Source organism: Taeniopygia guttata, chromosome 3 (assembly GCF_048771995.1).
Source record: "Taeniopygia guttata chromosome 3, bTaeGut7.mat, whole genome shotgun sequence".
In the NCBI taxonomy this organism is placed as follows: Eukaryota; Metazoa; Chordata; class Aves; order Passeriformes; family Estrildidae; genus Taeniopygia; species Taeniopygia guttata.
In genome coordinates this window covers 26,540,258-26,564,184 of record NC_133027.1, presented here as the reverse complement: position 1 = coordinate 26,564,184, position 23,927 = coordinate 26,540,258, and the positions used below count along the sequence as shown (strand labels likewise).

General features: G+C 38.7%; 1 protein-coding gene across 31 annotated transcripts in view; it reads left to right on the top strand.

Moving 5' to 3' along the window:
• The window catches only part of DST (dystonin), a 286,720-nt gene that overhangs the window by 75,599 nt on the left and 187,194 nt on the right, over nt 1-23,927 (top strand). For all 31 annotated transcript variants that reach the window (XM_072926480.1, XM_072926476.1, XM_072926483.1 and 28 more), the window contains one exon: nt 12,669-12,730. In XM_072926480.1, the coding sequence (XP_072782581.1) occupies nt 12,669-12,730 (62 nt within the window). The remainder of the gene's footprint in view (nt 1-12,668; nt 12,731-23,927) is intronic.

Here is a 23,927-nt window from a genome sequence, read left to right as displayed (position 1 = left end):
CATTACTTTCTTTTAAAAATCACATTACTTTCCTTTAATACAAGTATATCAAAGAGTTTGAAGATCAGAGGAGGGAGAGAGACCTAATGATTCAACAGATCTCTGCTCATATCCCCTCTCTCCAAGCTCTCTCGAATTTGTTAGTGGGCATATTCATGAACTTGGTATGCTACATCACAGTTTCATAGTCTTAGCTGATACTGAGGTCATGGCCCTGTGGAGGTGCTGCTCAGAGCTGTGTGTGTCGCATGGAGACATTGCTGCTCGCCCTTCAGTTCTTCTGCTCTGCGGCACCGGGGGTTGGCACAGTCAGGCAAGCAGAGGCTCGAGAGGCTGGCTGAAGAGCTTGCAAAGGGAACGCCATTCTGGGTCTTCTTTTCTTCTCTCAGGGCCTTTACATCAATTTCTTGGAACATATCCCACTGCTTTTTCTCCAAGGGTGAGTATAAAAAGCAAAGCAGAAGGACTCGATCAAAGGACAGGCATACACAAAATCAGCACAGATCTCCACTGGCTTCTGGGGATTTGGGGGAAATGCTGGCAATTTTCTTAGTGCAGTGATGCAGGACACACAGGAAGCTGCTGTGACCCGAGGTTGCACTGGATTGATGAAATAGGCTTTAGTCTCATAAGCCTTTGTTGTTTAGTTAGACATGTCCTTCCATTGTGGTATTTCTGTTAAAACCTTATTCACCATTTCAAAGCATATAGGCTGTCGTGTGGTGCTGTAGGAACCCATTTTTAATTTGTGTCAAAACTTCATTGATTACTTATGAAAACCACCAAACAAGCAAAAAACAGCTACCAAACATTGTGATCTGATAAGTAAGAGCTGTCTGTGCCCAAATTAAGGTGCAAACAAGACCACATGCTGAAGACAATAATAATGGTTTTGTTTAACAGTAAATGTGAAGTAGAGAGATAGAAAATGAGGGTGTAGGGAGAGAGAGAATGTGAGCATGACAGATTAGGCAGAAGACAGTTACCACCAGTGCCATCCATTGATCCTTCTTCACCCTGAGCTTCCTGCTGCTGGCAGTCCCGAGGTCATTCAAAACTTTTCATTATTTATACATTTTAGAACACAAAGGAGTTAGTGCTTGTTGGTCACTCATCTCTCTTATTCTATTGCCTAATGTTTATTAGTCTCGTTCTCTTCTTTTGAGTTGGTGGATTGTGATTTCCCACCGCTGGACTTATTTTTTACCCAGTCTGAATTGACTTCAGCACTGTTGCTGAATTGACTTTCCTTGTGGGCCATAAATTCTGTCATTATCAGTGATACATTCTTCTCAGCTTTGTTTACCTCCTGCTAGGCCTGAGATAACACTTGGACAATAGTATCACCTGTCTTGTCTCAAGTTCCTGTCATTATGGCTTAACTTACAGTCCAAGTTTCAGGTATCTCCAGAGGAATATTGTGGAGGGGCTTCATCAGTGTTTGGTGGTAGCAGCTGTCATCTGTCTTATCACTTGGGGTGATCTTCATTTGACTGATGATAGGTCTATGAGCAGTTGCTTCTTCACACAGTTTGCCACAGTGGGAATTTTTTTCTGGATACATTACCCAGGATGTGCTTGCCACAGCTGCTTGTACCAGCTGTGGGGTTGTCACTTCATTCTGTGCTTATCTCATGGCAAAATCTTTGTATGACCTAAACAGTTCTTGAGGCAGGCAATTGTGATGTTAAAGTTCTTACATTTAGTACACAAACTTTTATTTAAAATTAATTTAAGTTTTGGTTGAAGAGGTAATTTAACATACAGCTACAAGTCAAGGGGCGCTACAATAAATTTTGCAGAACAAGGTATTACCTACTGTGTTTTTTGTGGGACTACATACAGGCTACATGTGTCTTGGTAGATGGATGTGGTATTTTCAGATGGGCCTTCTCTCTCATTTAGAAGGAAGAAGTTAAATAATACTGGAAATTGAGTTGAATTGGAAACTGATTATTTTCATGATTGTTTTCCAGTACTGCTAGTTGCCATCTATGCAGTTCTATTTAGTTGGGCTCTTTGTAATAGTTAAACATGTGTCCTGCTATAGGGCTTAAGGGAGAAGTCTCACAAAAGAAAACACTGTAGAAGGTCACTGAGCTTTGGCAGTTTTTTTTCCAGAGGGTATTGTGTTAATGCAAAACTTACCCAGGAGTGAATCTCTGGCCACAAAAGAACTAGACATGGAACCTTGCAGTGCTCCGGAGAATATTTTCTTCTGTGATTTCAGTTAATCTGAATTGGTTAATGATGTTTTTTAAATGTCTAAATAAGAAAGTAGGATGCTCTGTTGAGTTCTTTTTTTCCTTCCTAAGTGGAACAGGCTTATAGGTAACCCCTACTGATTCATTATCTCCTGTGATCTGCTTGTATCTCTTGTTGGCTTCTTGTCTTGTTCTTCAGCTATCAACTTTAAGCAGCTGGGACCCTTGTTTCATATATGATTCTAAATCTTTTAGAACACTCATTGCTGGGACTGGAAGACACTAGAGGAAATGCTTTTTGAACTTAATTTCATGTCTCTCTTCTGATTAGTTTTGAAGTAGCTACTTAACCATGCCAAAGGGCTGACTGAGATAGTATGAATTTTGAAGTCATCCCTTGGGGTTCCTCTTGGTTTTGATGTCTGTGCACACACTGAGATATAGCAATATTTCCTCCATACAGCTGTGGAAATTTAATTTACATTCTTGCAAATCATACCACAAATATAGCTCTCATTCCAGTAGTTTAGGGTTTATATGTTATCTTCTGCATGGGATGGTAAAGCCAGGCAGGCCTGCAGTTTTAATGCAGTATTTCAGGTGTAGGACAGCTGAATTCTTCATCCTGCTTTAAGCAGAAATGCTAAGTAGTGGCAGAAAATGGTCCAAGTGAAAATTTGAGTGCAGTTTTCTATGGAGCCAGATGGGTGTGCAATTAGCAAATTGTTGAATGATTTCAGAACCAAAAGCATTTATTTACTGCTTATTGTGGTTTCATGTTCTTCTGCTTTTGTAGGGTTGAGGGGTATTACAGAATATCACAAGCTTAAATGGTGAGACAATTATAGCTTAGATTTTTTTGTGTGATTTTGTCTGCATGTGGTCTTGATTTTGATTTTGGAGGTGGTCATACCTCTGTCGGAATCAATGGAAGTTTGGTGATGGCTCATTTGTCTGCACTTAGGATTAAATTCTGACCTCCAAAAATATTAAAAAGTCTTTGTTTCTAGCAGATTATAAAACACTATCCTGTGTGGTGCCTTCAGACTTTTTGTTTCAGCAAATGTCTCTTGATATCAGTTATTAATCAAACCCATCTGACATTCAGGCTGTCAGGTATGATCACTTGGGAAGCAGCTACTTTGGAAACCAGGAAGGGTTTAGCCACAGCAGTTGTTCATAAGCTGAAAAATCTGCTTGCAGCCTGGAGTGTGCATTCACAGTCCCAGGTACAACTGGTTTACTGCAGTTACTCAAAATATGTTGCTAAAGGATGTCCAAAGTTTTTCAGCAGGACTCTGTGGTCTTCCATGTGTCCAGGAAGCAAATGTACCCAAACCATGTAGGCAGCTTGAACTCCTGGGTCTCCAGAGAAGACTTCTCCTGGCTGGCTGTTGGAGTTCTTCCTCCTAGATCAGTGTCTTACACAGACTCAGGGAACTGCACTTATTTCTTTGTTTATAGAATTGTGTATTTTGTGTGAGAAAAAACCCCATGAACTGGTGTGTGTGCAGCTGGAGGGGATGGTGCAACTAATGGTATTATTTTATTGTTGAGTCTGTATGAGAATCTGTATGAATCTAATCATTTAAGGGATTGTTGTGAGCATGAGAATCTAAATGTTGGATTTGATTTTACAGCAAGGTAGCAACATATCTTTCAGACAGAGCACTGTATTTTGCAAAGCCTTTTACAAGAGCAAATAAAACAGTCTGCATATGACTAAGGACTTCTTTTATTTCATAAGTATTTTGATTTTGTCGCAAGTATACTATTAATGTATCAAAGCAATTAATTTTGGATTTTAATAGACAGACATATTAATCAGATTATCCTGATACTTAATTGTAAAGAATTGCAAAGTTTCAAAGATAAGTATCATTCCAGATCACAACATTTAAATTCTGTAATATTTAAAGTCTTCTCTCCATGGATTAATCTGCCCTTTTGTTTTATTCCTTCGCTTGGAAGGCTGGGAAGTTGCTGAAATGGGTCACTGGAGTTGGCTGAACAAACATGCATCAAGTAAAGCACAGAGGAAAAGACAATATCTTTGGATTATGTTTGCAGCTGTTGCATTCAAGACAACTTCATTGCGAAGCCCACTTCAGTGATGACCGAATGTAATGCAAAAAAAAAAAGCTGAAGTTTTCCAGTTTATTTTCAATCCTTGTAGTTTTTGTGTTTTCCACCAATTTTTATAAGACTTGCCAATCTTTGATGCATTTATGTCTGTTGTCAAATTTAGTTCACATTCAGCCTACAAATTACATTGCTCATTTCTTTAAAGAACATTTTTTCTGAAAACATTTGCATTTTTATAGCTGAAGGCATACTCACATAAATAACATGGCAAGTAAAATTTCCAATTCTATTTTGTAAAAGAGAAATAAAAATACTCTGTTTGAAAAAGTATGTCAGAGATTCTAAACATTATTTTTTTATTTAAAGTTGGCTGAACCTTAACGACATAGAAGATAATGGGAGCTTTAATTAGTGAAATTTAGCTGTTAACTTCACAATGAGTGTGAGATTGGTCTTATTTGACTGAAATTCCAAGAAAACGGTATAATTTCTAGTTCATCCTCAGCTCTTAGTGCATATAGTTCACAGTTTAATAAAAGTAGAGCATGAAGTGGAATCAGATTTCGGAATAAGTGGGCAAAACTTTTATTCTGATCCATCTTTGTAGTCAGACCAGCTGTATATTTGACCTTTCATCCCAATGTGTAAGAGATTTGATTTGTTTTCAGAAGAAATTAAACCGGAGGGAGACTTAAATTTTTCACAGACTTAACTGAAGCAACCAGAAGAATTAGGAGAAGACCTAAACTAACGTTTGTATTTCATGGCTATTTAAATGAAAAATGCAAAGGTTAGGATAAGTGTAAATTTGAAATTCTTCCATATCTATGTGCGTATCTGATGTGACATGACATACAAAGTGAAGCTTTATGGGAGTTGATTTGACTAGGAGAATGCAGAAGAGGAGCCACTCTTTTGAAAGAACCTTGCCAAATCAGTGCAGACCTCATCAGAGGGCAGTAGTTGAGTGAGATACATTTTCTGGAAAAACACAGGCTAGATCATGCCAATTGTCAAACTTCTGTTTGTGAGGGTGGTAGTTGACTGTGACAAACATTGGGGAAGCCCCATTTCAGTGTCCCCCTCTCACAGCAGCTGGAAGTGCATGTCTTGGTAACAATAAGGAAGGATCCAGTGGAGCTTTTCTCATCCTTGGGTGGTGTATGGTTAAAAATATCGCTACCACTGATGGAAACACCAGCACATAATGCAAGGTTTTCTTCAAAGGTTTAAACATAAATAAAAAATGTTGTGGATGTGAGAATTTTCTCCTGGGTTATTCTGGTTGCTGATGGAAACTTTGCTTGAATAACCCAACTTTCTTTCCCCTGTGGCACTGCATCAACTGCAAGTTTCAAATATGTGGGAGTAGCACAGTGGGAAAGTAGCTCCTTGTGCCTCATCTTTTTCTCTGAAAAGCTGCATGTGTATATATGCAGTGGCAGCATCTTTCATGCCTCTTTGTGTATGAGTGCACCACATAAGTGGTAGTTGAAACTTCCCATCCCTAGGCCAGATGAGTTGGGGTTCAAGCTTGTCATGAATGTGGAAGTGATGGAATAAGCAGAAAGTTGGAAAGAGAAATTAAGTATTTTCACCTGAATAAATAAAAATTTAAAAGTGGGGTTTAGGTTTTCATTATTTTTAAGTGACCTTCAGTTAAATGATGCATTTCAAGAGTTTGTGTCTTATGAATGCCTACCAACATTCATTTTTGCTTGCATTTCTTATATAGTAGGCTATATCCTATGTGTAAGAATCCTTTGTGTACTGCTTGTCTACCCTACTGCCTCTTGGGATTTTTTTTCTGCAATTCTTTCAACAGAATGAAACTCCATCATTAATTTACCTGAAATCTCTTATCTAGATTTCACTATCTAGGCTCATTAAATAATGTATAATTATATATATATAGTTTGAATTATTTCTTCTCACATTTGGACCATGCTTCTCTCTTGATCCATGCCCATACTATCTTTCTTCTATATTTAAACTGTGTACCTTACCAGAATGTCTCCAGTTACGCACTTATTTTGTATCTGGATGACAAAGCCTTCATTCAGTTCTAAAAACAAACAAACAAAACAAACAAACAAAAAACCCCCAAACAAACAAAAAACCAAAAAACAAACAAAAAAGTGCTGTTGACTCCAAGACAAGTTCCTACAAACTGCCGACATTATTTCCTAAACTATCCTGATACATGAATACCAACAGGAAAATAAGTAATATATTACAAGTTCTTATTTCATAAATCCAAGAGGAAGCTGATGAAATTAAAAAAGAATTAGAGGGGGTAAAATATAAAATGTTGCTTTTAATCTTGACAGATGTCTCCTACTCAACAGCTGATTTAAAAATAGCACCATGATACATTAAAATGCATGAAGTGTTCTTTTAAAATATAAAACAAAGCACTATCTGTAGCAAAATATTCTGTTAGAGGAAACTAATGCCAATAAAGAAGCTGGATTCTCATGTGAGGTTACTATGAGAAAATTGCCCAGGACTTTTGTAGGTGAAGATAACAAGAACTTAGATATCCTTTAGCTAACAACCTAAGTTTTCATGACAAATATGACAAATTTTCATGACAAAAATGTATATGTATACATTGCAATTCTAATTCTGTCACTTTAATTGGTTAAGTATTGCAGAGGTTCAGGTTTGCCTTTGTAGACTTGTTTATCTTGACTACTGTACTGGGGTTGAATATACAAAACCTAGCCTCTAAGTCGATTTTTTTCAGTATTTCTAAGAATTTCTACAGGACCTTACCATATCTTGATATTTTTAATGTAAAAGGATATGTGTATTTTTATTATAGGAAGGACATTGGTAAAGTATGTAAGATTTTCCATGCTTTGTCCTAATGGAAGTTTGGCACAACAGCAGGCAGTTCATAGCATTGGTCAGTACTTGTACACTTTCATAATGGAGTTTTGCTTTATTTGCTCCTAAATTGATCTAGGTAAGGTTATAATTGAGAATGCTTACTAATTATATGAAAGATATAAGAACCTGTTATTACGGTTATTCAACCTTTCCCTTTGGAAAACCCTGTAGCTTTAACTTTTCAAACTAGCCTTGTTTAAACTGAGATTTTACCTTCCTGGAGACTGTTTCAGATGGTGATGAGTTTGTTGAATGTCCCTCAGTTCCTAATTAATGAGCAAGAATGAATAATTGGTATAGACATGGAAAGCCTGTGAGAAGTTAGGATCAAGTTTGGATGAGCAGGAGCCTCCAAGATAAGGCATTTTAGCACAGACTGGAGAACTGGATTTGTTCCCTATTTCTTACATATTTTGTGTTTCTGGGTAATGCTCTAAAACAAATGCTTTCCCAAGAGACCATACTTTATTATGCTCTATTTTCTGAATGTGACATTGGAGACACCAGGGTCTAGCTTACAGAAGGAACGTTAGTAGTACCAGAGAAAAACCTATCATGAAGTTAATTTTCTGATCAGAGCTTGAAAAATTATGAATGAATTGGTGCTGGATTTTCAACAACATGAAATACATTATTGAATAACTATTGCTTAAATGAGTAGCATTTCTTCTATGCTATGGACATCAGTTTTCTAAATGAGTACTAAACATTACAATATGTATTATAAATAGCAACACTATGTATAGAAAACCTAGTGCATTTGCATATGAGTATAAATATAATTGAGATATATGAATATGACATGAGTTTTCTTACAGAAATATAGGAAGAACACCTATCAGGGCTTTTGCTAATACCTAGGCACATGTAGAAAAACCTGTTTACTATCTGGCCATTCACGTATGCAAACCAGTATCAGCAGAGAAGCAACCATAGCAATGCCAAAAGCTGCCTAAGAAAAGGAGATTTCTTTTTCTAAGTCGGTCACTAGGTGTAGGAACTCCAGACGTTGATATTGTCACCGTTAGAATGAAGAAAGCAGCATAGAAATTGGCAGCTTATCTGAAGAATAAGGAGTTTGTATTCCTGCACTCACTTTGCATTTCCTTATGTCACTGTGGAGATTTGTTCTACTCATTCAAGCTGGTGGCATCTGGTGTGGTTGCTCAGAGAAGACTTCAGGTTTGTCTTGAGGTGGAGAGTAGCATTCAGTGGCTTTTGCATGTGAGCCCCAACAACCCCAGGCAGTGCTACAGGCTGGGGGTAGAGTGGCTGGAAAGCTGCCTGGTAGGAAAGGATCTGAGAGTGCTGGTCCACAGTGGCTGAATAGAGCCAGTGTGTGCCCAGGTGGCCAGGAAGGCTTGTACATCCTGGCCTGTGTCAGCAGCAGTGTGATCAGCAGGACCAGGGCAGGGATTGTCCCCCTGTACTCAGCACTGCTGAGGCCGCACCTCCAGTGCTGGGTCCAGTTCTGGGCCCCTCACAGTGAGAAAGACACTGAGGGGCTGGAGCGAGTCCAGGGAAGGGCAGTGGAGCTGGGGAAGGTCTGCAGCACAGGTCCTGTGAGGAGCAGCTGAGGGAGCTGGGGGTGTTTAGCCTGGAGAAAAGGAGGCTCAGAGGGGATCTTACTGATCTCTACAACTGCCTGAAAAGAAGCTGTAACAAGGTGGGTTTAGTCCCTTCTCCCAAGCCACAAGGGACAGGACAAGAGGAAATGGCCTCACATTGTACCAGGGGATGTTGGGGTTTGACAACCTTTCCATGAAGAAATTCCTCCTAATGTCCAACATTGGACCAGGCTGTCCAGGAAATAAACTGAATCACCATCCCTGGAGCTATTTAAAAGACTTATAGATGTGGCACTTAGGGACATGGTTTAGCGGTGAATGTGGCAGTTTAACTGTGGCTAAAGGTCTTCTCCAACCTAAGCAGGTCTGTGATTTTCCCCAGGAGAGCATTGAAAAGGCGTCAATGCCATATGTTGCCCTTGGTGTAATCCTGATAGTGAACTTGAGTTCCAGAGAAACTGTTCTGATTTCCAGACACTCTGAGCCATGTAATTTTTAGTGGTTTCTGGAAGGGAGCATTGGTGTTAGAAGGATCTGGCTCCTGAGTTTGTACTTGGAATTGAGGAATGACAAAAATGCACAGAAGGAGACCTTAGTGGCAGTAAATGTTTTTTAATAGTTATTTGCCTGTTTTTTAACAGGTTATTCAGATTGGTGACATCTTACTGAGCTAACATACACAAGTATGTTACTGAGCTCTTACTGAGCTACTTTCCAGGCACATAAAGCATAAAAAACTTTGATTTTATCTGATATATCAGAATAATGTCTGCAGGTAAAAGCAGAAAAATGGATTAATTACCACAGAGGGTTTATTGTGATAATCTGTAGATCAGATTATCTAACAATATGTGCTTTTTTCTGCAACTCCTGCTTCACCTGCATTCCTAAATTACCTTGGCTTAATGAGTATCCATCTGCTGGGTTCAGGGTGACTCTTCTTGCTGCTTACTGCTGTAGAGGCAAAAAAGAGACTTCCTTGTTTGGAAAGCTCAACATTTGTACTCAAATGTCTATTAGTGCACCTAAAAGTTAAAAAAAACCAACAAACCTCAAACACAGATCCTTAATTAATATCTTGTTATGAGTTAAAGCCAGAAGGCTCATAGTTTTGATTGCTCAGAAGGCACATTGGCTGTTTGCTCCTGTTTTTTTAAAAAAGGGGTGTTGCTACTCTGTGTCAGCCAGGAGAAGCCCTGGTCACTCCTTGGCTCTCCTTTACTTGGAAAGAAAGGGAGCTCTGAAGTCCTGAAGGGCAGAATGAGAGAGTGTGGTGAAGACAGAAAGGAGCAGAAGGCAGAGCTGGTGGGAATCATGTGCTGCATGGGTCAGTAATGCAGCCCGGGGCTGGGGCTGGGCTGGCAGGGCTGCCTGCGGGACAGGGCACAGCTCTCCAGGGAAAGCTTCTCTCAAGGGGCTTTTCCGTGGGTTTCCTTCCTTTGCTGGTGTTTATGTGGTCATTTACCTGTTTTCTGCTTCATCTGGGGAGTTTCATTTGGTGTGCTCTGCTCTGAGCTTGAGCACACTGAACACTGTGGCACTGTATTTCTTCTCTTAGCGTGCATTTGCTTTTCCGGGAGCATTTGGGTTTTAGATTTAAAATCACAGTTGTGGAGTTTCGGTGACCTTTTTCCCCCTTTAATACTGGTGTTTTTCACATGACAGGTGTCAGCTTTCCTCTTAATGCATTTGGGTCTGTCAGTTACAGAATTTTTCTGACTGTTTGTGTAATATATATGTATATATAAAGGACCAAAGGTGTAATCATCACTTCTTTTGTGTATGTTAGCATTTTAATTGAAAATAGAGTTGAAATAAATAGTGACTTCATATTCTAACGAGATACAAGAAAGTGGATTTTTCAGCCTTTTTGTTTTTCTAGCTGTCAGCAAAGTAACATTTCCCAAAATGTGGATTTCTGTATATTTGGTCAAAACTAGAGGGGGTTACCTTTGTAAAAAAGACACTTTGTACACATTGTGAAATTCTGCAGTTGGGAAACTTTGTGTTCTTTTTAAAAGAGCTACTCATAATGAAACAGTTAAAAGTGAAAGTGTTTCTGGAATTATTTTATTTCTGATATTTTCTGTTCTCTACATTTACTGAATCAAAGGTTCCACCTTATTATGATAAATAACTGAAGTCAGAAATGGTGTCTTAATAGGTGAAGGCTATGGAGAAATATATGCAATGTTTACTATATGAAATATAGCAAAAGATTTTTTTTAATCTGCCAGATTTTTTTTTCCCAGCAGTACAGCTTTGCTCTCTAGCTTCTCTTTCTCCTCTTTATTTGGGTCTTCAAGTAGAATAAGAGACTGTAGAGCTGTGAAGTAGGGAAAAAAAGCATATGCGAGAAGCTCAGAATATATCTTGCGTGGTGTGGAAAAAGCATTTAGAAAACAGCAACTCTTCCCTGCAAAGCCAAACATATAAAACCACTTCACATATTGCCTGAAGATTCCATTACCACAGTGAGCTGTGGCTATGAAAGTTATAGGTTTGTTAAAAAGGATGGGAAAAAAAACCCAGAAAAAATGTCTCTATGACTATTCAATGCAAAAATATGAATGAGCATGTAGAAAGTCTGTGAGTCACATAAGAGGACTATGCAAAAGCTTCACAGGCTTTTACTTGTTTTCTTTTTGCTTCTGTTCCCCAATACTCATTTCTCACTACTGTTAGGAACCCCATATGGTGCTCAGTTTGGCCCAGGATAAACTCTGGTATGATGTCTTGCTCTTTTGAAAGACTTCAGTATCAAAACAGAGATTTGAAAGTCCTTGAAAGACCTTCTGTGACTTTATTTGAATCTGTTAATTGTTATATTTGACCAACCTGAAAGCCGTACTTTTAAATGTAAAATACAGGATCTAGCTCAGTTCTTTTAGTGATGGCAGTGGGTACACAGGGATTTTGTTTTGCTACCTGAGCTTATTGCTCATTCTCAGCCACACTGCAAATAGCCTGAGTCAATGAAACAGCTGCAGTTGTGTTGTGCAGGGCGGAAGGGTTATTTTGTGTCGTACAGGGCTCTTGCTATTTTAGACTTGGGCAGGTGGTCCCAGTCCTGATGCACTGTGACTCTGCTCTGGGGAGCTCTGGGCTGGTGTCTGACCAGGCTCTGTAGCAGTTGTACTGGCTGTGGCCCTGCTCAGGTAGCTGGAGATAACTCTTGTGCTGGGGTGGTGGTTAGATTTTCTGCAGTGTGGCTTGGCAGAACACATGCTTGTGCTCCCTACCCTAAGTGGAATGCTTTCTTACCCTGAGTCTATTGCATTTATTATTACAGCATTTTGTGGGCAATCATTGATGCTGAATGCCACGCCAGGGAGCAAACTGCTGGCAGTGGCTGGGTCCCATATCTGGGTTAGTGGACATCCCTGTTTATTTTGTAGAGGGTTAAGAGTCCTTTTCCTGACTGAAGCTGTAACTAGCCCTTGTGTGTTTGAACAAGGGTGCTATGCCAGTTGAAAAGCATAATGATTGTAAAAGTTAGCTTTCATATTGTACCAAATTTTCTATTGCCTAATACACTAGTAATAATTAGATTATATAGACCACGAGTAGCATTTATAGTTCTTAAGAGTTTGCCATGATCTTTTCAGTATATTTTGAGTGCCAGCTGACTTCTTCTAGGCAGTTGGATTTTTATCAGTAGTCTACTGTAATACCTGAGGGGCTGTTGCCCTGGAGGAACACACCTGGAGCATCAAGAAACTTTTTCATATCATGCTGTGATGTACTGAAAAATACATTTCTATGCTATTATTTTGATTAGGCATTTTGGAGCTTTTACAGGCTAATATGTTTTTAAAAGTTATTAGAAAAATAATTTTATAAAGGTCTTCATAAAGAAATCATCTACATAATTTGTAGAGCTGTTAAAACATTTGTTTTTCCTTTTTACCTTTAGATGAACGTGACAAAGTACAAAAGAAGACATTCACAAAATGGATAAATCAGCATCTCATGAAGGTCAGTTGTTATTTCTGTCATGTGTGGATGACTGATTGTTACAGCAGTGATAGTATCTTTTACTACATGTTTGATTTCAGCATGCAACTGTATTACATGTAAGGAAGATCTTAAAATTGTGAGGTTTATGCGTGTTCTTTGCCTTTGAGGAGTCATGGGGGAGTTGAAATGCTGCCCAAGGTGATCTAATGGAGTACTTGAATTTGAAATTAAAATGAGTCCAAGTTGATTTCTTTCTATAAGGCTTGGCTCATTTTGGGATTAGTGTGTCATGGCTGTAGTACCACAGCTAAGGCAAATGAAAAAAATATAAATTTGAAGCAACACGCCGAGGAGAGTGGAATGACCCTGAAAGAGAGATCTCTAGATCATTCTGTAGCATCAATATGCTGCTCATGGATTAGAAATAGAGGTTTTCCAGCGGCAAAAGTCACTTTTCAATATCTTTCTTTCGAATAGCAGTAAACTTTACTTCAGGGACAGAGGATATTATTTTAACACCAGGTACAGATTTGAGTTGACAGAGAACTAAAAGCTGTGAGTTCACCTTTACTGCATGGCCCTTCAGTTCTAAATTTGCTAAATTTGCTGTCTCTGGAGAAACAGACTGTATAATTCCTTGACATAACTTCCTTTGATATTCCCCCTCACCCTGAGGTGGAATTAATGTAAAAGTCATATTAAATAAAAATGTATCTGAGTTGATAAAAATAAAAATTGCCAGAGTTGAGAATTAATTAATGAGTGCAATGTTCAAATACTGTTGGAAAGATCCCCTTGTGTTCATGTTTAGAGAAAACCAGAGTATTTTAGGGAACAAATTCATTATTTTTCTCTTTCTTGTGGCTGCTCTTGTAGGTATTTGAGCAATATTGGACACTGAAACAAAAGAGAATTTCTGCAGGATTGTGGATGTTTAAAAGTTTTTTTTACCTTTTTTTTCCCTCACATCTTTTCAAGTTTTGGAATGTATGTAGCTTTTGGAAATGGTGTGGTGTGGGAAATCAACCAGGCTCGGAACTGAAGTTGGACTCAATTTTGTCTTTTGCAAGAGACCTGTCTTGCAGAGGGATCTTTTGGTCCTTCTCATCATGACTGAGCCATCAGCCATCATGTTGCTATCAGTCTCTGTGCAGCATACAATCTTTCTGTGGGCAGGGTGAGTCTGGAATCCCAAAACTGCTCATAACAATGGGTTTCCCTTTGTGAATTTTGTTAGACCCAAGGGAAACATGCTGTATCTAGAAACAGCTGCTCCAGGGACCCCTTCTGTGCAGAAGCCTCCTCCTTTTATTCCTAAAACATCCAAGTGGCCCCATGTCCCGGCAGAAAATTTTACTTGCTAATGAGAAAAGACAAAAGGCAGTTCTGCAGCCTTCCTTTAATGAATTTTGCCTCATGTTTATAATATAAGAAGTGTATCCATTGTAGAATATTTCAGAGAAATTAAAGGGGAAAAAAGCATCCAGGAAGGATGCCAGGACTCTGGAAGTAAAATGCAATATCTAAATTAACCATCAGGCATTTCCTCATCTAATTGAGGGTGACTGTTTTCATGTTTATAGAGGCTACTCGTGTTTTTGTGTATTAAAGAAGCATTTTAAAAATGTAGCTTTAGTTTTCTGTGGGGTGCAGAAAGGCCTATCTGAAGCTTCTTGGAGAGCAATCCTTTAATATTAGTTAAATATAGTGTCTTATTTTACCCAAGAGTAGTGTACTGAAAATGATATTTCTATACAGCTTCATATTACACATTTCTAAAACATGCATAGTCATCATTGCCATGCTGTCAACCTCTTGGGAGTAGCTTAAAAGAGATTTAGATTCTAAACCCATAAAGAAATGAGGGTGAAGAGTTCACTTTAAATCCTTTTGCATTGCTTGCCAAGGTCAGTGGCCTTACGCCTTAATTTCCAAATAGTTCTGGGCTGGGTGATTGCAGAGGAATAGGCACAGATAAGAGAGACAGATGGGGTGTGTGACTGTGTGTATTGCTGGCCTTGATCTTCATCTCAGATTGCTCACTTTAGAATTCAATTTAAGGGTTGCTAGCTCCCACAAATATAGTTTCACTATAGCTCTTCCATTAACTTGGAATTTATGTAGCAATGCAACTTTGTCTTGTGGAAATAGTTTGAAAGCAGGTGGAGATACAGTTGTCAGATTTCTGTTCTTAGACATTGTTTCTAGAACAGTGACTTGTATGGAAATTAAAATCAATCTTTCAAACATTCTCTGTCTTAAGGCGTAAGGGCATATTTAGAAAACACTGTAAGGTGGAGGGGATTTAGAAAAATAGCACAATAAATGAGGGCATTTCTAGCAGGGACAGCCTCTCCTACTCAATGCACTAACTTGAGCCCTTATTTTCAGCTGTCTCCTATTTAATACAAATCATATTCAACTCAGATTTGCCCATTCACTGCCAATACCTTGTTTTAGACAAGCCAGAATGGGAGTTGTCTCATTTCAGACATTGCAATAGGTTTATTTGAGCTGGCTACCCAGAATTCTTTAATAGATAGCTGAGGGAACACACCCTTTTAAATATCCCTTCACTAAAACATCTGCCTAAGGGGAAGATGATTTTTTTCCTAGAAATGCTTTTGCTCCACTGACTGTAACAGGAAGTTGGTGTGCTTTGTCTGTCATGTGTAGGGTTCAAGAAGAAGCAGAAAAGATAATAATGAAAATTATGAGAGTTCTTGGGAAAGAACAGACCATGCATGTGGACATGGCCCCAGTATGGGCATGGGGATAGATTATATTTTAATTTCATCTTTTTTCCCTCCTATTTGTGTTCTTTGCTTTCTTTCTCCTGTTTCTTTTCTCTGTCCCCTGATTATTTTTTTTCCCCCTCTTTCTTTTCTCATCTCTTTTCACATTTTCCTTTCTTATTTAGTGCTTTCTTTTCTCATTCTAATTAAATTCCTATTTTCCTACAGTCCTTGAGAAAGTCCTGAATTTTCATACTTTAATACCAGTATATCTAAGAGGTTTTATTCTAGGTTAGCAGCAATGATGCTTTTACAAGTGCCCATCTTTTGTTGGGGAATGGCGTGGAAGCCTACTGTAATTCTTCTAATTAAGTTCTATATGGAATTTACTTAGTAGCCACAAACAACAAGATGGATATAAATATTTACCCTTCTGCTGTCTGTTGCCCATCTCTAGTTGCATTAGATTCAAAGTGTGTAAGTGCATAATATTTAAAATTCAGTGTTAGTCCCTTGTCAGTTTAGCTGAGCAGTAAAGCATATTATGTTATGCTGTGCTAAAATAGAAACATAGTCATTGCAGAAATATTTCCTGCTCATGTTCTTGAGATACCTAGTTTTTGACAGGTACACAATGTGTTATTTGCCAAATTCAGCTGTTTAAGTGATTTTTGAATTCCACAGTTTAAGGTCAAGTGGACTGTCACTGAATTGTTTTAATGCTGAAATTTTTCTTTTGGGTTGATAACAGATTTTCTGAGAACTGGTTGGAGCTTTAGACATCTTAAGGCTACTGTTTGCTGTCTGCTGGTGTGGCTCCAGTTTAAATGTTATCTTTTATGTCTTGTTGACATACAGACTGGAGAGGTGAGATTATTGGACTTTAGACTTGCCTGCTGCTGTAGTATAAGCTTCCAGGGAGAATTCACATGCCAGTGTAGTATGGTGGTGGGGTAGAGATCGCCTCTCTTCTTGGAAGCAGTCTCTGCTTCCAGCAAGTGTTTCACTCTGCTGCTGTAAAAATAGGGTGTTAAATCTTGCTTGAGCTGTAGGTAACCCTTGATGTGACAAGAACAGGTAAATTTGTGGCTGCAAGTTTTATTCATGTGTAGTGTTCTCATGGTTCTAAGGCGTCCAAGGAAAAATCCAGCCTCCATGAAAGCCCAGAAATTCTTCCTGACATCCTTTGAATTCATAACCCCAAAAATTAAGGAACTAGTGAGGCAAGTGTGAAACACAGGTGGAGAATGAGATAAAAGTCAGAAAATAAAAGCTGATGGTGAAAACAGAATAAAAGCAGATAAATTCATCTTTGTTGATTTTCTTTTTCAAATCAATTAAAAATATTTTTATAGTGCCAGGGCCTAGTCCTGAAAGATTAAATGGGCTATTTTAAAATACTTTGTTTCTTTATTAGAACTTAGGATGTACAGAAAATAGAATTAAAGGTGAGCAGAGACTGGCTGGTGGTATAGTGAACACCCAATATCTTCCCTTCAAGGGAAAACATTTCTTGCTTTTCATGGAAGAAAAAGCTGTAGAGAGCCTCTGAACTGGCCTTCTAGCCACACTCTGGGTGCTTAGGCAGCTCCCGGGAGAGGGACAGCTGTCCTGGCCATGGCACTGACAGGGAGCCCAGCCTCTGGTGCCACCTGCAGTGTGGGTTGGATTTTGGGACCCTTGGCTGACCATACATTGGGATAAACAAGCTGCTGGTGGGTGCAATGGGAGCATCCCTTCACGGTCATTCATTGCTCCAAAAGTCACTTTAAATGGTGTTATTAACCAGAAGGCTTTTTTAAGTAGCAGGACAAAATGCTTTTGAAAACTATTGTTTTAAAGCCCAGTGTTCAAAACCATGTCCTGTCTTGCAGTGGTAGTGCATTAGCAAGAGAGAGAACACCTTTTTGTTGTGCACAGACCGAATTAATAATTCAGAATAGAAACCTGAAGTTATTGATTCCTGTGTGTCCTTGAGGCAGCACACTGTTTGCAAATTGCCTCTTAGGTCGATTGCTTTGTGAAATGTTCAGGTATGCCTTAATGGCAGCAGGATTGACTATCCCTGATGGAGCACAGTCATTCCTTGCTGAAAGCTGGCACTTTACTGACACTAGTGGTTATCATTTTAGATAGCACTACTCTCAATATCTTCTCTTCCAGCCATGCACTTAAAATGTAATTTAAAATTCCCCACCTGCTTTTAGAAATGAGTACTTTGTAGCTCTACATTGGTATTAAAGGATGAGGCGCCTTGTGTTAGCCTAATGGTAGTAGCTTTTAAAAAATTCTCAATTTAACACCTTTTGATTTTGAAACACACTCAGAAAAAGCTGCTTTCCCCCCCTCCCCCTCCACCTTGTTCAATAAATTAAGACTGATTCCTGGCTGTGCTGATGCATCTAAATGAGCTTTGTAGACATTCCTCCCAGTTTATTCTGACAGCTGCTGCAAATTGTGTTGGGTGCAACTTCCGTAAAATTCCACTTCAATGTGGTCCTCAGCTTGCTTTAGGCATTGGGTGCAGCTAAAGTATCACTATTTCCTCTTCTATTTTGGAATTCAATTGTTTAGCTGTGCCTACTGTCTTATGAGTGGACAGAAAAATATTTCAGTTTATCTCCTAAAATTTTTTGCTGCAGTATTTTCAGGACTGATTCTAAAAGGTCTTGAAGTGCTTTTTCTTTGAGACATATTCCTTCTAAAAAAATTAACGAAAACAATTATTGAAGAACATCATCAGTTAATGTTGTAAAGGAGTTTTTGTAGTTTTCCCTGGAAATATGCACAATTGTAGTTTATTCATTGGGTACACATTTTTTCAAAAATCCTCTACTTGGAGGTAAGCCACACTGCTTAGTATGATCTGTAGCCATTTGCAAAGCAGCTTAGCAAGCAAACTGGGGACTTTTTTGGCGTTTAATTAAAGTTTAGATGAGGGAGTAAGTAACCAAGAAACTGAGGAAAAGTAGTGACAAATGCCACAAGTTAAAGCTGCAAAAGAGGAGGAAATTATACAAACTTTTAAAGGATAATGATGAATTGCATCACAAAAATCTTTCTGCCAGTAAGCAAATAAATAAAGAAATAAGCAAATTCAAGTCAATAAAAACTGTGTCACAGATTTTAAGTCTATTTGATCCTCTTTAATGCATTCAGACTTCATGACTAATTAGGAACAGGAAAGAGAATAACTGAAATCAGTAAATTAAATATGCATGAAATAAAGGATAGCTTGAGCATATTGATATTTTTATGGCATGCAACCCTATTGAACCAGTTGAGCACGTGCTTTTATGTGTGTTGTTTTTTTTAAGAAACTGTTTTATATAAGTGATCCTATATGAAAGAATGAGTATAAGGAGAAATAAGTCTGCCATGCAACGACTACATGATGAATTAGAACCACTAGAATCAATATGCTTCCTATTACAGACTTAATATATTAATGTATTAATTGATTCTCTTTTTGTTCAGTCCATTGTTTGCAATTAGCTCTCAGCATAGATTTTATTTAATATTATTTATTCCTTGGAGATTGAGGAGATAAAATTCTAGCATTTGCAATTAAGTGTTGACTATTTAATTAATTGTTAAATTATTCATGGGTTTATTTTTATCTATATACTTTTGATGTATCTGTATTTAATAATATTTTATATATCAGTTTAGAAGTACTAGGGTTTGATTTAGCTCCCTTTGGGTTAATGTAATTGTGCCATTGGCTCCAGTGGGAGCAGTTTTTGCCCCAGTATGAGGACTCCAGACAGTGAGCAACTTCAAACATTTAGTCATAAATATTACCTGAGTATTTTGTTCTACGGCAATATTTCATATACTCTGGAAAGCAAGGCTTGCCCTGAAATAGTGTAGGTGTGTGACTGTGTGAGGACCTAAGCAGGCATCAGAATAAAAATATTTTTCCTGTAAGGAAATGTGTTCTCTGTTAAAGGCATTTGATGCTTTGAACAGAGACATTTAAAGGCAATCACATAGTGTTCACAATGCTCCTCTACTTAAAGTAACTTGATTTTAATTGGAATAATATTTTATCAGCCAACGTTAGTATTTTTTACCTGCTTCTGGCATGTTTGGAGTGTATTTCCTTTGGCGAGGGTTAGTTTTGAGCCAAGTTTAATGTTATTATCATTACATTTGCATGCTTTAAACAATTCCTCCCTGGTAAGTTACATTTGACAGCATGTAGTACAGGCCAGGAATGGTGAGGCCAAGTTGGAAACAGAAAGAGTGAGAGAACTGGGTGTACTGAAACACTGTGGCACGCTTCTGGCCAAAGAAAAAAAGGCAGTATGACTACTGTTGATTGGAGGCATTGAGCTGTATCAAGAAAATTGATGGTGGATTTTTGGTCACTAACTTAGCATTGGAAAGACAGAGCTGTGTAGCAATGGGGAAAATAATTTATCCTTATAATTGGCAGGAGGAACAATGTGGAATTCTGCATTTGAAAACATCTGAAGGAACCTTCAGTAGCCTACGTAAGAAAGGCATTTCTGTGTTACAGCTCAGCTCATCCCCAAGCTCATCCCCAACACTTTCTGTTCTGTTCCCTGCCTGTTGCAGGAGTTGAGGTGGCTGCCTCTGGTGTGGACAATTTTTTGTGACTGAAATGCCAGCCAGAGAGACCTTCAGCCTGTCACATTCAGAAAGTCGCTATCGAAGCTGCTTTGTTAGATAGGTCTGGACTGGCTGGGAAGGGCTGCTTCAAAATTTGAAAAAGGAAGGTAATTTGGAAGCAAGTGGTTGTAAATCCCAGGCTCACTTTTCAAAGGAAAGAGAGAAGTGAGAAGTAATAGCAAGATAATGAACTGGAGAAAGCAACGGGTAGAATCCCCTGGGGGAATAGTACAGGAGAGGCAGAAATGCAGGAGATCTGGAAGTTATTGAAGGTGTTTGTGTAAGAGGCACAAAGGCAGGTTACAGCCAGCAGAACAGATAGGAGACATTGTATAGAAAATACTGCTGCTTTCAAGGTGTGTGAAATACAAAGGAGCTGTACAAGAAGTGGAAAAAAGGGAAGCATGACTAAAGGTTGTATAAAGGAGTTAATAAAGCAATGTGGGGTAAAATCAGAAGTACAAGGTCCAGAATGAATTAATGTGACATGGAAGATCACAGGAGAAAGGCCCTGTAATTATGTCAGAGTATGAAGAAAAAAGAGGTATGGATACATTATCAAGGAATAGAAAAAAAGAAATAATTTTGACCAATGTAGAAATGTCTGAATTACTCTGGTCTCTTTGTTCTATAAAATGCTGAAATATGTTTTAATAAGATGAGGGTGAAATTCAGATAAGGAAACAGCAGATTGAAGAATATTCGGATAAGTTACATTTTCTTGTTGCACAGCTTTATTTATCCAACAATTAGTAACAAACTGATTTGTAACATTTTATCATTCTATTTAAGAACTCGGACTTACCACTTACTGTGGTAAGTACCTGCATTTGCAACACAGAGCAGAGGGGGGACTTCTAGAAGTCTGTAATTACAGTAAGCATAATACCTCTCTCCCAGGGAGAAGAAAAGAATGAGGAGTCACAGGCCTTGCAGGGTGATTTCTCTCCCAGGAGAGACTGTGGAACATCTGATCTTTGAAAGCGGGTTGACAAAGAGGTGTAAATGGTATGCCTATAACTTTTTTACATGCTACCACCTGTAGTCTCGTTAGCAGATTACTGTCACAAAATTTGAATGAAAGGATAACAGAGCTTGCTGAGGTATTGCCATTAAAAACAGCTGCAAGTGCAGCTAGAGCTGCTGCTGGGCAGAGCCAGTGCCATCAGGGGCTGCAGCAGCAGCACCTGGCTCTGGGAGGCAACACCCATGAGCAAGGACCTTCAGAGGGAGCATCCCAGTGCTTGCTGCCCTCACTGTACATCATCTTTAAGTCAGGTTTGAAGCTCTGTGACTTTACCTTTGCAGGTAAAGGTACACCTGTTTCTCTCTGGCTGTACATTTCTCTGGCTCTTGCCTTCTGTCATGTCAGCAACAACTGTCATTCTTGCCCTGCCACAAACCTTACAGCGTTCATTGCTTGCCCTGGACTGTGTTGGCTTATGCCCAGGGAGCTCCAGGAACTGCACATGAGCTCTTCACCCTGCCTGCGGGCAGCGTGGTGCTTAGGAGACAAGGAGGCAGCTTGTAATTCTGCTTTCTCATGGACACACTTGTGGGCACGTGGCTGTGAAACTCTGCCTGGCTGTGTAACTTCTGATCTCTGCATGGACAGGAGGTTTGTAGACATCTCTAACAAAGCAGGAAGAAAAAATTTCTTGAAAGATCAAGGGTAGGTTATGATAATTTGAGTTTGTTTAGTCTGAAGCTAAGAAGATTGAAGGGAGACATGATAACGTGTCCTCAGTATGTAAAAAGTGTTTATGCAGATGCTGGTGAACACATGATTTCTGAAGTCAAACTTTAGGGGAAGGGAGAATAAAAACATCAGTTTATTTTACAGGAGATTTAGTTCAAAGATTAGTGAGGAAAAATATCCTTCTCTGTAATGCCAAGTAAGTGTAGTCAGACACTGAAGCATTTGTACTGTGTTTTACATTTCCTTCATTTGGATTTTCAGTAATAAATTAGAGAAGCATCTTTAGTGTTTCTTAGCCAAAATGTGCAGGACTGAGTGATCTGTTCAGTACTTTCTATACTTACACTTTTACTATTTTATGATAGCTTTGTAAGTCACAACCCTTCTCTGGTGAAGTATTATTCAGCTTTTGAGCCTTGAAGCTGATCACTGCAAAATTCCTTAGCAAAGCTTATATTTTTATTACTTTAGTGATTTCAATCTGCATTAATCCTACAGTTCCAGTGAGAATGCCTTCTTTGAGATGGTTGCCATGTAAAGTGTAGCTTAGTGATGTTTATTTTATATTCTTTGTTAATTGTTTATTACATTTATACCTTTGTAAAGGTATTTTTAAAGGGGAGAACATGTTACAAGAGAGCAAATCCTCTTGATCATGAGTCACACTTTCTTTGTTTTAGCTGTTTTTGAAATTTATAAATATCTTTAGTCTTATACACAAAAACATCAAAACAAAGTGTATTGATCTGAAGAAACACCTAAAATAATTACAGTGGTGCTAAAGAGGGAAGAGATGGAAATGCTGTGCCTTGAAATCACAACTTGTGCAATAAGTGTTGTTGGCTGGCAGTATGAGTGGAGTGGCATGGAACCTCACATGACATGCCACATGTGGCATCAGCCCTTTATGTTCTCTTTGAGCTATCCACAAAATGAAGGTTAATTTAGTGTAGTAGATTCTAAAACTTGGTGGACATCTCTGTGATTTTATATTTTAGAACTTGAAATTGGAGTGATGGAGTAGACATGCATTTTATGTTAGTAAATATGCATTTCTGATTGTGAGTCTGCAGGGGCTCCACTGAGGTGGATTTGCTGATGCCAATATGCAAATTTACAAGCAGACAACCAAGGCTGTGCAAAGGATTAATAGCAATGGGGGTAGTGCTGTGATAATGATAATAAATAACTGGAGTGGCACCTGGGGGATATCCTGAATGGTTGGATCAATGCTGGTTGGAGAGAATCTTCCAGCCCGTTTGTCAAAATGTTTTGAGATGTGTCCAGTTCTGTGCTCTCCAGTTCAAGAGAGACATGGAACTCCTGGAGCAGGTCCAACAGGGGACAAAAAGGGTGATTTAGGGACTGGAGCATTTATCTTACAAGGAAAGTCTGAGGAAGCTGGGCTGGTTGAGCCTCAAGAAGAGATGACTGAGAAGGAACTCATCAATATGTATGAATATCTAAAGGATTAGTGTTAGGGAGATGGACCAGGCTCTTCTCAGTGGTGCCAAGGAGGAAAAGAGGAGATGGGCAGAAGCTGAAACGCAGGAACTTCCACCTGAATATGAACAACTTTTTGCTGTGTGAGTGACCAAGTGCTGGAACAGATTGTGGAGTCTCCCTTACTAGAGATATTCAAGAGCCATGAATGTGCTCTTGGGTGACCCCAATATGAAGGCTGGACCAAATGACCCATTGTGGTCCCTCCCAGTCTGGCTCATTCTGTCATGGTGTTAATGGAGCCAATTTTCTTTTCCTGCAGGAAGTGGAAAGGACTTGTGACATTTAGGACAGTTACTTAAAGTTCTTCTGTACAATGATGCTGTTTCAAATATCACACATCTACTGAAAGCCACAAAAGGACTCGATGTGTGTGTTTATGTCCTAAAGTTTGGTATATATGTAAGATTATACCTCTGATTGCATACTTGCTTATTTGGGGATTAGGAAAGTAGTGGAACACATTTCATAAAACAAAAAATGTGGGAAGTTAAGAAAAACATAGCAAGATTTAGCAATGGCCATATTATTTTTTTTTAATTGAGCCAGAGTATATTTATACCTTAAATCCATATAAATATTTTATGATCAATAGAGTTATCCAGAGACATGTGGATAATTGAGGGCAGGGGCAAAATAG